Source organism: Ictalurus furcatus, chromosome 20 (assembly GCF_023375685.1).
Source record: "Ictalurus furcatus strain D&B chromosome 20, Billie_1.0, whole genome shotgun sequence".
NCBI classification, from domain to species: domain Eukaryota; kingdom Metazoa; phylum Chordata; class Actinopteri; order Siluriformes; family Ictaluridae; genus Ictalurus; species Ictalurus furcatus.
The window spans coordinates 6,897,729-6,910,721 of NC_071274.1; the positions used below are offsets into that span (position 1 = coordinate 6,897,729).

A 12,993-nucleotide genomic window follows, 5' to 3' on the forward strand; every position below is an offset into this window, starting at 1 on the left:
CATAGAAATACAATTCTGTATTATCACACCGTGCAAGCATCGTTTAAACCTCATCTCATCGGGTAATTCTCAAATAAATGCGATTAGTTTATGTGCAGTAATGGCCCTCCATGACTTCTCCTTGGTGTGAAGCCAAAAGCAGTTGGGTAGTTGTTCTTCCCACTGCAGCGGGAAAGCTACAACCAGCTTCTCGCTGCTGTATGTCTAGCTAATATTACTCATTAGCTTTGAAAACGAACGTCATTCTCGGTGTACATTTTTTAATGTTCATCTTGGAAGTCAGGACATACTAATTAACATAAAGAGGTAAGAGTGATTTATAACGACATTGTCGTAGTAGCTAGCCTGCTAATTTAGCGTATCCTTGGCTGTAGCCTACATTTCGTATTAGCTAGCTAGTGTTGCTTATAAGCTAATGGAAGAACTAGTTAGCTGTATCCTTTCAGTCGAGTAAACTAAAAATCATGGTTAATTTTTATGTGCACACATTTAGCTAGTAACCTTGTAATAGCAACACGCCAGTTGGGCCGTGTAGCTAATTAGCTAGCTAACTACCCTTTTAACTACAATATTAGATGACCTTTAGCTTCTTGTAAATCCTTTGCTAGGTAATTTAATCCTCTCGCTAATAACCACTGTTGATTTAGAGAAATAGACGATTTGAAAACGGTCTTAGAAGCTGGATATTTTAATCGTTATAAATTCTGTGCGATTTGAGTTAGACATGATACACAGACGTTGCGCAGTTCCAGCTCTGCGGTGCTTTCTCGTTTTCATATATTGTAAACGAGTTTGCGGACTTGCTTGGTTTACTGAAAATATGTTGCACAGGGCTTAATAAATATACATAAACCCAATTCGGTATATTTTAGTAACGTGAAACACATTTAAATGTAATTTTATTCAAGGTAGTGTAGCAGTTGTTGTTTATTTTATTAGTGCTTCTTTAGTACAGTTGATAGAAAACGAATACGCCCACTTTAAAAAATATATATTTTTGTTTCTGTAAACATCATGGGTTTAAATGGTTTTCCTGACACAAACAACACAGCATAACAAATGAATATAGTATATCCATTTTAATAATAATAGTCAAAAAACATTCGATTGACAACTGAATTTCCTCTTTTCTTAAGTAAACACCCCCACATTCAGTACTTGGCACCTTTGGCAGCAACTACAGCTCCCAGTCTTTTTGGGCAGTGCTCCACAAGGTTAGCACACCTGGATATGGAGATTTGGAGCTGTTAAAACTGGGAGAACTGGTTTTTGCTAATGGATAGCAGCCTTCATGCCACTCCATAAATTTTCAGTTGGATTTAGGTCAGGGCTTTTGTCCCTAGTAAGCCACTCCATGGTAGCTTTGGCCATATGCGACAATATGCTTCCACCACTATGCTTCACATTTGGGATGGTGGTGTTCGATACTGATGTTACGTTTTTGACATTTGTGCCAACTTTTTTTTTTTTACTTTGTTTTTTTTTTTTACTTTGATTGTTGCTGAATCCTTCAGGTGCCTTTGTGGTGTCAAACTTCAAAATGGACTCCACATGGACCTTTTTTGAGAAATGGGTTTCTTCTTGCCACCCTCTCGTACAGGCCAGATGTGTGCATTGTCTTTTGATATTGTTGTGCGATGCACGTTTTCTACAAAATTATGCAAATGTAAATTCCTCTGAGTACATTGGAAGAATTGATGATTAGCCTGTGATGCTGAGTTGATTTCTGGGTCACAGGTTAAGTGATGTAGGGTCAAGGAATTAAGGAGGCGTTTGGGATATATTCCTAGGGAGTCCAGAACATTTTGGTGATAGTCCTTCAGAGCCTAGAAACTCGATAACTTTGAGCAGTTAAATCACCAAACTTACCCGGTCTCTACCCCTTCAGTACTGGAATTGGGGAATCCCATGCTATGACTTCATTATTAAACTCTGACACTGCAGATCTGAGTATTTTCTTTCTCTGCAGTAAGGAGAGAGATGTCGTACTACTCATCATCGTCATCTCGCAGTTCCTCCAGAAACTTGGAGTGTAAGGTGTATGTGGGAGATCTAGGAGGAGGAGCTGCTAAAGGAGAAATTGAAAGGGCTTTTGGCTACTATGGCCCTTTGCGCAGCGTTTGGGTGGCCAGGAACCCTCCTGGTTTTGCTTTTGTGGAATATGAAGATGCCAGGGATGCAGAGGATGCAGTGAAAGGAATGGATGGAAAGTAAGCATATTTAAACTTTTGCATTTTAGAAATTTATGAAACACTATACTCTCTCTCTCTCTCTCTCTCTCTCTCTCTCTCTCTCTCTCTCTATATATATATATATATATATATATATATATATATATATATATATATATATGAATGAAACCCTGTAACGATAAGACAAACCTATCTACGTAGTCTGTTAGCTTGTGGAGAACACTACCTGGAGAACAATTTAGGACATAAATTTCCATTGCAGTTAATTAGAGATGCTGTCGAGCTGTCCTTTTTGTCATCAGAGGATAGGGATTATGGCTCATGCACCGTTTTTTTTTTTTGTTTGTTTTTTTTTTCTCTCCTCCTCATATTTCAGGCTACTGGGTGGCTCTCGGATTCGCGTGGAGCTGTCCACTGGCATGTCTAGGAAGAGCCGATATGGCCGATCCAGCCGCCGTCCATTTGATCCAAATGATAGATGCTATCAGTGCGGAGACAGGGGACACTATGCTTACGACTGCTACCGCTTCAGCAAGCGAGGACGTCGAAGCAGGTGCAAAGTGGTTCATCACCACCCAAACCCCCCCCCAGTGTTTCAGAGCCTAATGTGCCTCTAACCGTTACACTCTGCCAATAAATGCTTTTCAGATTTACTGTGATGTTGTTCCATGTGAGCCAAGAAGTGCCTTGTTTTCCTTTACAGATCCCGGTCTCGATCTCGCTCCAGATCAAGGAGCCGCCGCAACCGTTCACGATCTCGAAGCCGCAGCTATAACCGGTTGGAATTTTTATTATGTTATTATTTAAAGCATTCAGAATGACTGTAGTGTACTCAATAGATACAGTAATACAACATGACATACAGAATCTCTTAAATACGTAGTTTATACTCATTCTCACACAACCTGAAACATACAGCATGATCAAGACCTGGAACTACACCAAGATCCAGTCCCTCAAAATAACTGTAGTATGATTGCTATAATCATCATACTACACATTTTACAGAACCTAAAGTAGGCAAGGGTTATAATTATTATCATGGCTAGAAAGCCAGACTTGTAAAAATCTTTATATACAGTTAAGAAAACTAGTACAACTGTGTACACATGCACTGGCTCGGAGTCTCAGAGGTGCCTTCGCTCACCCAGATTGGAAACTTTAGACTTAATTCCATGAGTAAATTCATTCATCAATGTTCAGTAAGTGCTTTATTCTAGTCAGGATTCTGGTGGATCCAGAGCCTATCCCAGGAATGCTGGGCATGAGGTGGGATAGGTGGGAATACACTCTGGATCAGGCACTAGTCCATTGCAGGGCACAATGCGCGCGCACACACACACACACACTCACATTTACATCACACCAAGAGTGCACCATTTACCAAGAGGCTACCAGTTATTGAGAGTTGGGAGAAAACCAGTGGGGAGACACTGACTGATTTAGAGGGAAAAGATTAGGTTAAAATATAAATAAATAAAACCAACAGAGGTGGCATGACACTGCCCAAACTTTCCAGGTTCTCTTGTTCCAGGCTGCATTAAGAGGGCACATTTGTGGGAGAAGTAAGCATTGTCACTTTTCCCTAATAAATAGACGTTTTCTTCCTCTGTCTCTTAGGAGGCACCGTTCTCCATCTTATTCAAAACGCAGGAGCAGGTAAGGACTTGGAAATTTATTCGATCACAGTGTCTGTAACTCCCATTAAAGGTTTCTTAATTTTTTCACTGGACCTAATATAATTTAACTAAATAAAGTAAGTAATATGCATTATTTTTGTTTTGTTTTAAAACCATCAAGGTCTGGCACTCCAGCTCGCTCAAAATCGAGGACTCCTGCTCGGAGGTATGATACCGGTCTAGGATTGTTATTTCTCCTCCTGCTTTTGGTGAGCCTAGCCCTGACGCAAGAATGCTGTATGATTTTTACCTTTTCAGTCGCTCTCGGTCACGCTCTCGATCTGGATCTGCCTCGCGCTCTCGCTCCAGATCCAGGTCCCACTCTCGCAGCCTTAAGAGGCGCAGGTAGGTTCCTGGTCTCCAACCACATCATACCTGCTTTTCTATAACTGCCCTAACTGTGTCATTCTTCTGATTAAATATCTAAAAGCATGTTTTTGCTTAAGAAGTTAAATTGTGCGAAATAGAATATCTTCAAGGCCCCACCTATCATATTTATGAATTAACAGTCAGCTTAGATAAGCCTGTTGATCATAGTCAGAAATAATATCATTTCTGGGTTAGTTAAAAAATAGTCTACTATATTTTTCATAGTTTGTCCTGGAAGCACAGCTTCCACCAGAGGTAACACCTTTAGTCTGACGATGGAGCTCCAGCCATGGATGGACGAATTGATGATGGAGATGGGTGGACAAAGCAGGGGCAGTTAAATTAGATGCAGTAGAGAGGGATTCTAACTAAGAGACTCCAAAAATGAGTGAGGGAGCATCAGCCCAGCCCCCCATTCCCACTCTGTATTTCAATTCCTAACATTGTCTGAAATGTCTTTTTACTTTCAAGGTCACCTAGTCTAGATGATCTTGGTCAAGTCGTACCTAATGTACTAGACACAACTCGCACACACAATTTATGAAAGACTCCAAGAGTCAGGAGGGAGGGTTCAAGGGAGGGAGGGTCAGGGTTAAGGTTTGGGGAATCTTCTCATCTCTCTTCTCCCTCAGATCCAGTTGATTAGCTACAGAGAGTGAACGAGATCACCCGCCAAAACAAAAAGAAAGCAAGCACAAATCTGTCTTGATCAGACTCCGGTGACCAAATGCTGCAGGCTGTTCTTGTTTTTTCTTAAAGAGTGCGGGAGTGGAAGGCACTGACCAGGGCTCGTCCTTGCCATGTTAAACGTCCTCCAGGAGGGTGACAAAAGAGCTTACCCGAGATCAGCCTCCTGCCGCGCTGCTTTAAAGAGATCGTCCAAGGGCATCCTGCGCGTACTCAGTTTTCCACCCGCCCCACTCCCATCCCATGCACTACTACTGCAGACCAGAAATGCTGGGCTGAGAGTTTTGGGCTCCCCCCCTCCCCCCTTTCCCTTTTTTCCTTCAAAGCTCTGGCTACATGATTAGCTTCTGAGAAGGGTGTGTGAGAGAAAAAGAGAGACGAGAGATCAGTCTACAAGACCTCTGCGAGTGTGTCTTCGAGTTCTAGCATCCGTCGCTTCTCTGTATGTTGTTTCCGCCACTGTCTGCAAAGGTAACCAACCCAAGAGTTACTGTCCTTCTTGATATGAGCCCTGGTTCTAATAAGGCCAGATTCTCTTTAAACCTTTACTTAATGCTAAACATGTGCAGAGCATATTATGATTAACACCCTGTGAGAGTGAGTGTGTGTAGCTGTGAGAGTGAGTGCAACTGTAAGGGAAACCCACATGGTTTCGTGTGTGTGTTTTTAGAAGTCTAACTCTGGTTTAGAGAAATGAATTGGATTTTCTGGATAATGTGGTACTGTTAAATAGAGAAGGGATTTAGAAATTTTGTAGATGGCTCATGTGAGATGGTGGCACTCTTGGGTTCTAAAATGGTCTATCAGTAGGTGAAGCAGTCTCGACCCCGTTGCAGCCAGCAGCAATTTGCTTCAAGCAACTCATCACTTTAAAGAAATATTACAGCATTTTCTGATACACCTCATCTGTAGCATATGTGTCTGTAACACATTTCCCTGTGACTAGGAAAAGAACAGCAACCTGCGTATGCAAAAATTGCTTATAATAGAAGGCTAAAGGCAGTTGGCGAATTCCATCAATAAATATTTATGACAATCTTTGTAGAAGATTCACTTTGTCATGAATTTTTTGTTGTGCAGTTCTGATCTCACACCATAAAACCTTTATACCACAAAAATCCTAGTAAGTAGGCAGATTGACTTTTTATTGTTTTAGCATTTGAATAATATTGTAAAACCATCTTGGGTAAGATTTTCTGGCATGTTTGTCTCACCTTAATTTTGGTGAACATTTGGGTGGACAAATGATAAATTTATTAGCGAGCCCATCTGGTAAGTGAAAGCCCAACTGTGCCACCCACATCTGTTTATTTATTTTTTTTATTTTTTATTTTTTTTTGCTTGCTTGGAAACCTAATTGACTATGCTAAAAATGGTAACTAACAATGTATATACCGTATAACATATAACCAGCTAGTTAGTTAAGTGCATGAATACAAACTAAACAAAGCAAATTAAGTTTATGATTATTATAAGACGAACTTTATTGATCCCCAAGGAAATTTGGAAAGGAAGTTGCTCAAGACAATACAAAACGGTGAAGATAACGATTAATAAATTTTGAAAAAAAAGATGGATACTTTAAGACATAATAGTAAGAAAACAGAAATAGTTTTTTAAACACTGCAAAAATATAATGTAGTAATACATTTTAAAATTAATAGTAGAGTTTGTCTTTTTCTGGTAGTTGGACCTACTTTTCTGCAGGCCACTATGAATAAAAAACAAATTTATTAAGACAGAATCTGCTTGATTCAAGCACATGTTTGCCTCACACCTCCGGATTTGGGGGTTCGAGTCCCGTATCCATCCTCTGTGCATGGAGTTTGCATGTTCTCCCCAAGCTTGAGGGGTTTCCTCTGTGTACTACGGTTTCTTCCCACAGTCCAAATACATGCATTGTAGGTTGATTGGCGTTTCCAAATTGTCTGTAGTGTGTGAATGGGTGTGTGAAAGTGTGTGTGATTGAACCCTGTGAAGGGTTGGCACCCAGTCCAGAGTGTTCCCCGCCTTGGGATAGGCTCCAGGCTCCCTGCAGCCCTGTGTAGGATAAGCGGTATGGAAAATGGATGGATGGATGTTTATTGAGAGCATTTAACATCTGCCATTTGACCTTCATTATGATTAAACAGTTTTTCATTCTTTTATCAGTACAGAGAAATGTATCAGTGCTAATTACACATGCCCTACAGATGCAGAGGAGTCTGATTAGAAATATGCTGGAGTATTTCTTTAATTTTGTTTTTCAGTGCTCAGCTGCTTTCCAAGTGTTTAACATTTACAACTATATGACAGATTTAAACAGGACAGTTTCAGTATTTCTTAAGCTTTCAGTACCAGTGTTTTGTAGCTCATGATGTTTTACGGTTCTTTTATATCTAGATATGTTGTGTAGTTCTCAAGCAGCACTGAAAGAGGTCAAGATCAAACATTGGAATAAGAGCCATCCAGGAGGAATATGGTTGAAGCCGTGCTAAGTTCATTTATTATTTTGTAAGTGTTGGATATATACATATTCTCCTCACTGAAGGGCTCTTTCTCTGTGTTCCAGTCATTCCAGGTCCCCCAGCCCGAAAAAAAGCCCCACATCTTCCGGTGAAGATCGAGTGGAGAAGAACTCCTAAACACAAATCACTTATCCACCTTTTTTTTTTGCACCCTGTTTTTCGTCACATGAATCTTATACAATCATGGAATCTGTTCAGTTCTGCTTGTCTGAAAGAATTTATTCACTCTAATATGTTTACCTTAAAATTATTGATTGTTTAGCATAAATGATTTCCCTCCTTGATTTATAAATTGACACTTGTATATTTTTGCTTTACATATTAATTAGAAAGAAATGATAGTACTCAAAATGACTGTACTGAGTTTTCTGTTTTGCCTGTAAGTTTACACTGGAAATGAAAAAAACTAATAAAGTGTTCTAGCATGACACAAGAGCCGAAGGCTTCTTCTTTAAATACATTGTATGTAAAATATGTAACCTCTAAATATTTGCACACACAATCCACATATCCTTATGTGTATACATGTAGCACGAAGTGGAATTTTGCTATTAAGCTCCACTTAAAAGTAAGTTTGAACATAGATCAGAAGATTGCATATTGATGTCTGTATATTTACAAATTTAACATTTAAAAAAAAAAAAGTATAACAACTTCCTGTTTAATAACAGTAATAGCATGCTTCAGCACTTAGCTAAGTGTTTCTAGCATGTTGCTAGCATGTTTAGAATTTGCAGGCATATTTTTATATGTAGCTAGGAATACATCAGTGTAAAACATGCCACTTCCTGTTGCCAGCAGGTGGCGCTATGACTATAACTGAAAATTGGCATGTAGGTGTGCTCAGGTGAGGATTGGTATAAAACATGAATTTTGGTGCAGATTGAACATTGCATGTTTGAGTTATAACAACTTCCTGTTTCGTGGCATTACTAGCATGCTTTACCACTTAGCTAACTGTTGCTAGCATAGTATAACATGTTTCTAGCATGTTGCTAGCATATTTACCACTTGCTGGCATATTTTAATGTTGATAGGAGTGGATTACAGTGTAAAACATGTCCTGTTGCCAGTAGGTGGTCGCTATGACTATAACTAATTATTGGCATGTCTTCAGGCCTTGTGAACTTGTGACGTTTAGAGCAGAATGGACATTGACTTCCATTTCCATAACAGAACATTGAAATTTGTGAGACCCATGCAGTGCAGTGAAAATTCAAAAGCTTCGCAATTATGCATCGTCAAGGCCTTTAGATTGACTGACCGAATATGATGTAGATCCGATGAAATCTGTAGGAGGTGTTCATTAAAGTACGAGGCCTGGAAATGGCAAAATCCGAGCAAAAATTTAAGAGAAAAATAAAAATGGCTTACTTCCTGTTAGGTTTAGGGCATGGGTTGAAGATACTTTTTTGTATGTATTGGCATGTTACATGTGTACCAAATTTCATACATGTAGTTGAAATGTAGCATGAAGCGCACATTGTTGAAAATTTGTAGGTGGCACACTCAATTCTATAACCTGTATCAGATGTAAAAGTTCAATACTTTTGAGGTGTGCAAAGTTGCATGAGTTTTCGAGCATGTTTAGGCCTCAAAAATGTGATTCCTTTCATATCAAAATTTGTCAGGCTGCCATGGACACGCCCTTCAACGAAAACTCAAAAGCTTCGCAATTTAACATAGACAAGGCCTTTAGACGAGACTGACTGAATATGATGTTTATCTGATTAAATCTCTGGGAGGAGTTTGTTAAAATATGAGGCCTGGAAATGGCTGTTGCCAGTAGGTGGCGCTATGAATACAACTGATTGTTGGCATGTAGCTGTCTTTGGAGCAGAATGGACATTGTATGTTTGAGTTATAAAAACTTCCTGTTTCATGGCAAAATATCGAAATTTGTGAGACTGCCACACCCACGCCGTGCAGCAAAAACTCAAAAGCTTTGCAGTTTAGCATCGTCAAGGCCTTTAGATGAGACTGACTGAATATGATGTTGATTTGATTAAATCTCTAGGAGGAGTTTGTTAAAGTACGAGGCCTGGAAATGGCAAAAACAGAGCAAAAATTGAAGAGAAAAATCAAAATGGCTGACATCCTGTTGAGTTTAAGGCATGAGTTCGAAGAGACTTGGCATGTTACTCAATTCTGGAACCCCCATCAGACTTTTCACCAGTTCTGACGAGTGTTGTGAATGTTTAGGCCCTCAAAAATGTGATTCATTTGGGAAAAGAATAATAACGAGAGATCCCCCTGTCACAGGGGGACGAAGGGCCCTCGCACTGGCATGCAAGTTGAACCGGGTTAAACTGTACAATGGGGCAGAGGTGTTGACATGATATAAATGGTGTGGGGGCAAACTGTAATGGTGAAGATTGACATCAGGCCCTTGTGAAGAAGTAACTGGTGCCTTAGTTTCACGGTGAGCATTTGACTTAAATGGCTATTGTAGAATTAACACTGACGTTTTTGCTTATAGAGTTGTTACTGTAAAGTAAAGCTAGGGGAATTAAATATTTTGGCAGGCAAGACTGTGTTACAGAAATGTATTAATGGCATCAGATCTTTACCAGTAACTTGTTCTGATGTGACTTATTTTGATCTGATACATCCTAACAAACACACGGTCACACAATAGCTGATCTTAGGGCCAACTAAATGGAATGCTTGAGATACATTTTGTAGGTGAACTTATGATCCACATAAGGCTGAAGAAACAAGGTTTGGTGAATTAATATCGCATTAAATGAAATGTCAATCATTTTTTAACTATACTCCAGTAAAGTGAATATGTGTGACCAGGAGTGACATTTGTAACTACAAGTTACCACAAAGTGCAGTGCACCTACTTTTTTATATAGGTGGCGCTCTAACTAAAAGCACAAAATCATACTGACAGAAAACACAAAGATCCAAGCAAAGGTTTGTGTTTGCCATTACTTTAGGAATCCACCATAACACCATCTCTTTAATTACATATTCACTATTCTCTCTACTTTTTGTCAAATAAATGTCCAACAAATCTGCTAAAGACCAATGTTTGCATGCATTACACTTCTTTTACCACCATCATTATATTCCATGCTATCCAAATGAGCATGATCAACAATGACTATGAGTAAACAAATTAATGTAAATCTCAAAACAAAGTTTTACACAGTTCCAGTTTGCCATTACATCCTGTAACACAATAGAAAATGTGCCTACTACCCTCAACCACACTTTTACAAATATAGGCTCTCTCACCACAAGTGGTTTTACAAACTATATCTTTATGCCCTTTCTCTTTAAGCATCTACATGTTACCTCCCTTTTCAACTCTATTTGGCTTCATGTGTATGCCATGCCATTTCTGTTTGAAGCCAACTGAACCTTGCAAAATGAACACCATATTGAGCATTCATGCAGGAAAATTTGATACACATCACACACATTGTGTCTACATATTTATATAGGTGAATTTCAGGTAAATCAAACAAATCTCATACTAGTATATCAAAGTGCAGTGCACCTACGTTACTATATAGGTGGTGCTAAAACTAAAAGCACAAAAGTCAAATGGATGTAATCAGCACTTGCTATTGAGTAACTACTTGAAGTTTAAAGCTCATTATTCAAACCAGCACAGAATCATTCACACTTCCTATTTAGCATAGCATCATTTATTGCAATGATAACACCTTAATCACACATCCCTGAGCCCTATTCAAATTAATCTTCCACCTTAATTTTCTAGGTTTACGTGACTATTTTTCAAGCAAATCGGCCAAACCCTCTAGTAAATCAACATGAATCCATATGGTAAACCCACATAAACTCCTTTTAAAGTGCAATATAACAGTTTCAGTCTAGGTGGCGCTATAACAATGACTCATAATTGTCACATTACTGTCATCAGGAGGGACCCATTAGTAGTAGTTGAATCTGATTCAGTGTTGTGTGTCAAGCAAACCTATTGCCCACCATTACATCCTCGTTTAAGATATCCACTATTCCCTCGCAATTTACAATCACATATGTCTGGAGTTTATAATAATTACATTTCAAGTGAATCTGATTATTTTTGTAGAAGGAGTACAAAAGAGTTTGTTCCAATTATATGAAGAAACACGAATCTTTCAAAATGGCCAACTTCCTGTTGGGTGGAGCTAATACAAGCCAATGGGAAATATGTCTGACATGATGTGGATAATGGCTGCGTCCGAAATCGCATACTGTGACAGTATGTACTAATCAGTACCTGCGTGCATTATGACTACAATCCTGGATATAATACATCTGCCATGTTAGCATTGTCGTGTGACCTTCGACGTCATCATAAACACAAAAATCATAAACAAGTTAACAATTTATTTGGGTATTGTTAAACAAGTCCTGTTTAACCAAGATTTAATACTTAAAAAGAGCCGACACTGTCGTCCGCATTTTTTTCTGAGCTCGTTCGCACCAGTCCCGTTGCATTATGGGATTGTTTGACTCGCATAGTGTGCTTTGGTTGCATACTGCAAAATCTCGCCAGAAGCAGTATATCATCCGGGTATTGCTTGTGTACTGTTTCTCGCCTACTTAGAATTCGGACAAACTACCCCTCTGGCGTACTGCATTTTGCCTACTATATAGTAGGTAAGTATGCGGTCTCGGACGCAGCCAATGTCTCCACCAAAATTCTTAATATCAGACTAACTTTGTGGCAACCACAACAATAAACTCATTCAGAAATGTTAGGGGGCGCTATGGAGTCAACTAGCCAAAACCTAAAAGAAATGGCCAAAGAATTATAAATTTTGGGCAAAGTGTGATGTGTACACCAAGTTTCCCTGACTTTTCCTGCAATACAAGGGTGTCAAATTTGCATTCAAAACCAAGGTGGCGCTATGAGGCACACCTATGCTAAACTGCAATATCCAGTGAAGAGTGGTCCTAACAGAAATAAAAAAAGTAAAGTTTCGTGCGTTTTCAGCCATTGTAAGCCTCTCAAAACACCGTGGGAATGTTTGAAAACCCGACATTCCAACCAGCATAACCGACTTCCTGTTGGGCGGAGTCAGATACAACCAAGTGAACGTTGCTGTACACGAGTGCAACAACCTCTGAGAAAATTCATCAAATTCCATTCTGCCGTTCGAGGGCGCTATGGAGCTGCTAAACCACGACCAAGCCTATTTACTACACCGTTTTAATTTTCGCCAGGTATGATGCGTATGCTATGGACGCCCTAAGCGGCCATGCATTATTAATTTTTTTTTTTTACTGTTGTTTTCTCGTGATCTCGACAGAACAAAAGTTGTTTTCTCACAACGTAATTTTATCCCGAGAAAATCTCGCGCTTTGTGAATGGGACTGGTGTTATAATTCACGCTGGCATCTTCACCTTCATAAATGTGATTGCCTGCTGTAGAGATGGAGTCCGACACTTCCATTGGCTTTTGGATTACTGCAGAAAATAAACTCTGTGACCAACAAAAGTCGATGATTCCGACATGTTTCGTTTATTAAGACAATCTTCACAAATTAACATAACTTTTTTTTTTTTAAACGTAACAGAATTTTGAAGCCTAA

General features: G+C 39.3%; 1 protein-coding gene across 4 annotated transcripts; it reads left to right on the forward strand.

Annotated features, from left to right (window-relative positions):
- Window positions 1-113: 113 nt before the first annotated feature.
- LOC128623966 (serine/arginine-rich splicing factor 7) lies at window positions 114-7,869 on the forward strand. Of its 4 annotated transcripts, XR_008388693.1 has the most exons (9): window positions 114-306; window positions 1,970-2,210; window positions 2,569-2,745; window positions 2,896-2,970; window positions 3,813-3,851; window positions 3,993-4,037; window positions 4,130-4,216; window positions 5,000-5,398; window positions 7,479-7,869. XR_008388693.1 is itself a non-coding variant. In XM_053651196.1 (8 exons), exons 2-8 carry the CDS (start codon window positions 1,981-1,983, stop codon window positions 5,064-5,066), a joined length of 720 nt encoding a protein of 239 aa, XP_053507171.1. In that variant the 5' UTR covers window positions 114-306; window positions 1,970-1,980; the 3' UTR covers window positions 5,067-7,869. The 4 variants fall into 4 exon arrangements, 3 of the variants coding, with proteins under 3 accessions (XP_053507171.1, XP_053507172.1, XP_053507170.1); XM_053651196.1 differs by having other exon boundaries at window positions 5,000-7,869; XM_053651197.1 differs by having other exon boundaries at window positions 115-306; window positions 4,873-7,869.
- Window positions 7,870-12,993: the final 5,124 nt, after the last annotated feature.

Excerpts from the sequence above, each read along its gene's own strand:
- LOC128623966 (XM_053651195.1), top strand. The coding sequence starts at position 1,981 with ATGTCGTACTACTCATCATCGTCATCTCGCAGTTCCTCCAGAAACTTG. Across the intron at positions 2,746-2,895 it reads AAGCGAGGACGTCGAAGCAG|ATCCCGGTCTCGATCTCGCT; the intron begins GTGCAAAGTGGT and ends TTTCCTTTACAG. Across the intron at positions 4,217-7,478 it reads CGCAGCCTTAAGAGGCGCAG|TCATTCCAGGTCCCCCAGCC; the intron begins GTAGGTTCCTGG and ends TCTGTGTTCCAG.